Source organism: Acanthisitta chloris, unplaced genomic scaffold (genome assembly GCF_000695815.1).
Source record: "Acanthisitta chloris isolate BGI_N310 unplaced genomic scaffold, ASM69581v1 scaffold12264, whole genome shotgun sequence".
Classification (NCBI taxonomy): Eukaryota; Metazoa; Chordata; class Aves; order Passeriformes; family Acanthisittidae; genus Acanthisitta; species Acanthisitta chloris.
In genome coordinates, this window is record NW_008667740.1 from 17,910 (window position 1) to 24,806 (window position 6,897).

At 53.0% G+C, this 6,897-nt stretch overlaps 1 protein-coding gene across 1 annotated transcript in view; it reads right to left on the bottom strand.

Annotated features, from left to right (window-relative positions):
• Positions 1 to 6,897, bottom strand: part of LOC103800265 (transforming protein p54/c-ets-1-like) — a gene marked incomplete at its 5' end in the record, with an annotated part of 21,587 nt that overhangs the window by 5,506 nt on the left and 9,184 nt on the right. Inside the window, 1 exon segment of the mRNA XM_009072638.1 lies at positions 4,392 to 4,406. Within this exon segment, the coding sequence (XP_009070886.1) occupies positions 4,392 to 4,406 (15 nt within the window).

Sequence of the window (6,897 nt, forward strand, 5' to 3'; positions counted from 1 at the left end):
AGAAGGACATGGAACTGTTGGAGCAAGGCCAGAGGAGGCCACGAAGCTGATCAGAGCACTGGAGCACCTCCCCTATGAGGACAGACTGAGAGAATTGGGGCTGTTCAGCCTGGAGAAGAGAAAGTTGTGGAGACCTCAGGAGAGGTCAGACTGCCAGGAGCTGAAGGGGCTCCAGGGAAGCTGCAGAGGGACTCTGGGTTAGGAACTGCAGGGACAGGACAAGGGACAATAGGCAGAAATTGAAAGATGGAAATTCAGATGAGAGGCAGAAGTTTTCCCTGTGAGGGTGGTGAGACACTGGCACAGGTTGCCCAGGGAGGCTGTGGCTGCCCCAGCCCTGGCAGTGTTCACAGCCAGGTTGGCTAAAGCCTTGAGCAACCTGCTCTGGTGGGAGGTGTCCCTGCCCAGGGCAGGAGGTTGGGGCTGGATGACCTCTAAGCTCCATTCCAATCCCTTTATATACTATGATTCTCTGATTTCAAGGTGCCCCTTGGCTCACACAGTGATGTCACATCCCCAAAGCTCTCAGGGCAAGCAGGAAGATGCCAGGTTTGGTCTCTTCACCCCAAACCTCCATGCCTGCAGGAGGTGGAAGCAGTGCCCATTTTCCATCCCTTCTGCTTCAACCCTTCCTCTCACCCCTGGTTGGGGCTATAAATTCCCACCACGATGCCTGGCTGGGATCACTTATGACACAGCACAGAGCTCTGAGTGTCCCCAGGCCAGCACAGCTCAGAGGGTGTATCCCACCACACAACTTTGGTTATTTCCAAAACCAACCACCACTGAGCTGTTCCTGCAGCCTGGATTTGTTTACAGCTCCAAGCATGAGGCTCAAGGCAATGTTTATGGCACTAGTCTTGTCATGCAAATCCAGGGGCTTCCCAGAGCAATCTCAGGCTGGGGCATGGGGGCAGCCCTTGCTCCATGAAAGATAAGGCAAGGACTCAGAGGGTGGTGACCTCCAGCACCCATGAGGCTCCTAAGAATAGCACCCACCAGAGGGCCACAATGGGAGCCCTGTCTGGCCCTGGTGGCCCTGAACAGTGTCCTTCAGCAAGGAGTGTCACACTCCAGGAATTCTCTGGCGTCAGGGGGAAAATATGTCTCTTAAGGCAGCTGAGAGCTGTTGGCCATGGCAGTAAAGCTGCCTGAGCCATGCTTCTGTGGCACCAGCCCTGATGGCACCCGAGGGTGTCCCCAGAGCTAAGGGCTTGGTGCCACCATCAGCATAGGATCATAGAATCATACAACTTTAGGGGTTGGAATGGACCTTAGAGATCATCCAATGCCAACCCCCTGCCCTGGACACAGACACCTCCCACCAGAGCAGATTGCTCAAGGCTTCATCCAGCCTGGCTTTGAACACTGCCAGGGTTGGGGCAGCCACAGCCTCCCTGGGCAACCTGGGACAGTGTCTCAACACCCTCACAGAAAAAACTTCTTCCTAATAGCTCATCTAAATTTCCCTCTTTCAATTTCTCCCCATTCCTCCTTGTCCTGTCTCTGCAGTTCCTAACCAAGAGTCCTCTGCAGCTTCCCTGGAGCCCCTTCAGCTCCTGGCAGGTTGCTCTGAGGTCTCCACACAACCTTCTCTTCTCCAGGCTGAACAACCCCAACTCTCTCAGCCTGTCCTCATAGGGAAGGTGCTCCAGTGCTCTGATCAACTTTGTGGCCTCCCCTGGACTTGCTCCAACAGTTCCATGTCCTTCTTACATTGGGGACACCAGAACTGTGTCACCTTCCTTGGTAAGGACTGGATGTCCCTTATTACCTTCCCAACCAGTGGCTGTGCAGGGGTTTGAATGAAAAGACATGCAGAATGGGCAGTTTCATGCCAGGGTGAAGGTGGCACCACCCTGCCAGGGCAGACTGGCACAGCCCAACCCATGTCACCATCACTGTCTCTGGAGACAGTTTCACACCCCCACCCCTCTCAACGGCCTCTGCTTTGTTTTCCTCCTTTCAAACATGAAAAGAAGCAAAACCCACCTAAAAACAACCCCAGTGGCACACCTAGGTTGGTGCTCTGTGGTTTGTGGTTGCGCCCAAGAAAACAATTGGCTGTGGCAACGGCTCCAAAACAGCCTTCACTCACATACCCACCCAGCCCGAGCCCCTTCCATGGCACTGTGCACCTCAGTTTCCAATGTGCTGGCAGACAGCAAAGCTGATCCTCATTGCTCCCTTGTCAACCCAGGTCCAACCATCTCCTTCCTCATCTCCTGCCCAGACTGGTGTGGGAGTCACACACTGCAAAGTGATGGGAGGGTGTGATGGAGCTCAGATGGAGGCAACTCCAAAGAACAGGTGTAAAGAATGCAGGGATGGACCCAGAAAGCACCTTCCTTGAAGAGCAGCACACTTTTGGCCATGAGTATAGTCAGGAGAGAGCCAGGAGGGTCACTCCAAGCCCGTGCTGCTTTCCTGAGCCATATCTCTGTTCTGAGGAAGAAGATCCTGGGAGAACAGGTCTCATGGAGTCTCCTGAGTTGGAAGGGACCCACAAGGGTCATCAGTACAACTCTTGGCCCTGCACAGGACACCCCAACAATCCCACCCTGTGCCTGAGAGCATTGGCCAAACCCTCCCTGAGCTCTGTCATGCTTGGGGTGACTGCCCTGGGGAGCTGTTCAGTGCACAAACACCTCTGGGGGCAGAACCCTTGTCTGATATCCAGTCTAAACCTTCCCTGTCACAGCTCCAGCTGCTCCCTTGCTAAGACTCAAGCTGGCCAAGAGGCATTTGGCAAAGCTCAAGGTCCTCCTGCAACTCATGGCTTGAAGGAGACAAAGCCAGAGCTGCTGCTTCACCCTCACCCCCAGTCTGTGAAGGACCCACCAGAGGCTGCAGTAGCTCTGGGCAGAGCTGAGCTGTCCCCATGCTTGGGCAGTGATGCATGGGGCTGGTTTCACTGTCATTTGCACATGTCTGGCAGGTGGAGCAGGAGCCACTGAACCAGCCCTGAGTCACACCCTCCAGCCCCACACCTTGGGGAGGCAAGAAGGGTGCTGAGCCCATGTGAGCTCTGCACCAGAGGCAGAACATGGGCAGGAACCACTGGCTGGTCACCCTTGGAGTCACCTGCAAGTTGGGATCACTTGGGTGATTCTTGCCAACAAAGTTGCCTTGTGCCCCATTCTTGGAGCTGCATCCACATCCAGGCTGCAGGAACATCCCAGTGGGGGTTGGGTTTGGGGATCACCAAGAGGCATGATGGGATACACCCTCTGAGCTGTGTATCCCACACAGAGACACTCAGGTCATGAGAGACATTAGCTGGGAAGGGGCATTAACTCTTTAAGTGCTGAGATTGGCTATAAAGCAACTTCCTAAGCAGATAAGGAGAGCATCACCCATGCAGAACCTGCCTTGCAGCTGTGGGATCAAGGTTTGATGTGCACTCACTTCACCTGGGGACTCTGAGTGGTTGTGCTGTGCCATGAGTGACCCCAAGAGTGAGCTAACACCATCCTCTGCATCACACCAGGGACAGAGGTGATGTGTTGCTGCTGCTTGCTGGGCTGACTGTCTGCATCTCCAGACTCCCTTGACTCTGCTGCAGATGTCCACAAAGGACACACTGCTCCAGCCACGCAGGCAGGAAGGATGCTGATGTTTCTAGGAATCTAATTTCCCAGCCTCTGAATGTCCAGGCCAGCCAGACCAGTGTGGTGGGAGAGAGACTGCAATGGCAGCTGCCAGTGGATTTTTGGTTGCAGATGACCAAAGCACATGGAGGAACTCACTGGTGGAACCTTCAGACCAAGAAGAAGAGGAGAAGCAGCACACAGGCTGCCCTGAAAGAGCCCCAGTTTCTTAGGCACTGCCTTTTGATTTGCTTGCAAAACAGGAGCTGTTTGCTTTTACTTCTGGGGCACAGATAAGCATCGCTCCGAAACAGAGACTTCTCAGAGGCTTTTCAGAGGCTTCAGGCTCTGCACCGCAGACAGCTCAGGGCAGAGGGTTTAGCAAGCAAATTTGGGCCCCATCAGCATGGCCCTGTGAATGCTGATAGCAAGGAGCAGGGTTGGATCTGGCCTGGGCAAAAGGGTTTGGTAGCAGAAGTGCTGTGGGTGCTGATGGAGATAGCATCTGTGAGAGGAGGTTATTCCCTGCTGTCTCATGCCTTTTCTAAGGGCAGCATGAGGATAAGACCAGTCTGAAAGACACTCAGGTCACGAGTGATATTAGCTGGGAAGGGGCATTAACTGTTTAGGTGCTGAGTAACTCTTTAGGTGCTGAGATTGGCTATAAGGGCATCAGCAACTTCCTAACCAGGTAAGGAAAGCATCACCCATGCAGAACTTGCCTTGCAGCTGTGGGATCAAGGCTCGATGTGCACTCACTTCACCTTTCCCATGCCTCTTCCCTCCCTTCAGCTCCCAAACAGAAGGGGACTGGCCCTGCTGTGCCTGCTCAGCCATGTGGAGCAGCAGCTCAGCACATCACAGCTCTGGGGCTGTGGCAGCACAGACACCACCGTGGCTGGAAAGCCCCAGAGTGAGCAGACAATGCTAAAGTCCTCTGTACCACAAAGCAAACAAACACCTCAGCTTAGCTACCAAACCCACACAGCTGCTCAAGGGAAGCCGAAAACAACTCAGTGCTGAGTGGCCATCACAGAGCAGTGATGGGCTGAACCTCGTCTGCACCTGCATCACCAGCAGAGCAGCAGAACGAGCAGCTCAGAGCAGAGCAAACATGAATACAGGGCAGAAAGGTCAAAGAACAATGTGGTCTCAGCTCCACACCACTGCTCACTCTTCTGCTGCAGACCATCCATGTTTATCCACATGGGATTAGGTCTCACAGGGGATATGGTGGCTGTGGGACAGCCCCAGCCATGGCACAGCCTTAGCCAGGGCTGCAGGTGATGTGGAGGCAGAGCTGAACTGGATTTAGTCCAGTTGGGCTCAGATACAGAGAGATGTGTGCCCATGTGGCAGCATGCAGTGAGCAAGAGCTGCCCACCCACACCCAACACCACACTGCTGCTCAGTGAGGGAGCTCAGGCTGAGCTCAGCTGAGCCAACGTGAGGTTTAGCAGCAAAGACACATCCTGACCTATCACTTGCCTGGATTTCATAGATGTATCTGGTTTAATGTAGAATCATAAAACCACAGAATAGTCAGAGTTGGAAGGGACCCTTGAGGATCATCAAGGCCAACTCCAGGCCCTGCCCGGGACAACCCAACAATCCACCATGTGCTGAGAGCACTGGCCAAACACTCCTGGAGCTCTGTCAGGCTTGGGACCATGACCACTGCCCTGGGGAGCTGTTCAGTGCCCAAACACCTCTGGGGGAAGAGCCTTTTCCTAATATTCAGCTTTTATTTGCCTATACCTCTAAAGGGCTATGTTGGCCAAAGGGTTGCTCTTCTCTAAAGCTTTGGGGGAAACTTACTGTGGGATTTGGCTTTGTACTTGTAGGAGAATAGGTTAAAGATAGAGAGTCCATAAAGAGGCAGAAAGAGCACTGCCCTGAGGAGCTGTTTCAGTGCCCAAACACCCTCTGGGGGAAGAGCTTTTGCCTAATATTTGATCTAAATCTGTTCCAGTGCACAACCACCCTCCGGGAGAAGAACCTTTGCCTAATATCCAGCCTAGCCCTCTCCTGACACAGCTCCATGCCATTCCCTCATGTAAGCAAAACTTGGTGCTCCAAACCCCTTGCTGGCTCCAAACCTAGTGGCCACATCTGGCCCTCCCTACAGCTATGGAAACTGAAGTTCACCAACTCATCAGCAACTACATTTCTCCAACAAAAAACAACAACAACAAAAAAAAGATAAGAAAATTGCATCAACCTCTATCTGAGCAACCATGGCAACTTGTTAAATTAGGTCAAGATGTGGGGGCAGATAAGCAGCTCTTACTAGCTGCTCTGAGCTGGGTGAAGAACACATCAAACACAACCAGAGCTTCCGTCAGAATGCACCTTCTACCCTAGCCTGGGCCTCCTCAGATACCATCAGAGATCTGCTGACATGGCCCTGGGCCACCTCCCTGGGCCACTGACAAAACAGCCCCTTGGCAACACCCTGAATATTGGCAAGGTCTTCAAGTCAACACACAAAGTCTGGAGATGGAGGATGTGATGGCCAAGCTTTGCTCTTCCAGCCCCAAATGGTGCACACCATGAGGTGTTTTGTGCGTGCTCAAGGCATCATCTGAGGGAGAAATGAGGGTCTTGATGCTTTGGGACCCTGCTCTGCTGGTTTGGAGGTTCTACCTCCTCCCCAGAGCCACAGAGCCCAGACTTGAAAGTTCCTCTGCTCTAGCTGCTAGACAGCACTTCCTCCCCCAAGTAAAAGGCATGTAGAGCAAAGCAAAACCAAGAAGGAGCTGTGAGTTGTGCCTGAGCCCCACACTCCTTGCCCAGCTGGCCCAAGGCAGACCTCCGGTCCTTCTCAGTGGACAGTCTGAATAGGTTTCTTTGCAGAAATGCACCCTCATAAACCCATTCTGAGAGTGCCCAGTTCTCCTTCAGCTTGGAACACCACATGTTCTCACTCACTCTCACTGCAACTTGCTTGCACAGTGACCTGGTTTCACTCTGCAGCATGCTGGGCTCCCTCTGCATGGAAAACAGGAGGTCTGGCAGAAGGCTTCCAAAAGGGTCAGAGGACATCTCTGCAGTCACTTGCCTGCAAAGATCACCTGTACAGAGATCATTCCCAATGGGAAATGCAGCCTGTGGTGGTTTGAAGACTGGATATTGCTCAGCAGCCTTTGGAGTGAGCACACAGTGCTCTAGGATTTCCAAAAGGCTGCTGATTCTGGAGACCTTGGATTTTCCTCTCCACATTTGATTTTCCCCTCCACACTTGATTTTTCCTCTCCACACTGAAAGTTTCTCAAGTCAAGCAAAGCAAAAGCAAATGAAAAACTCA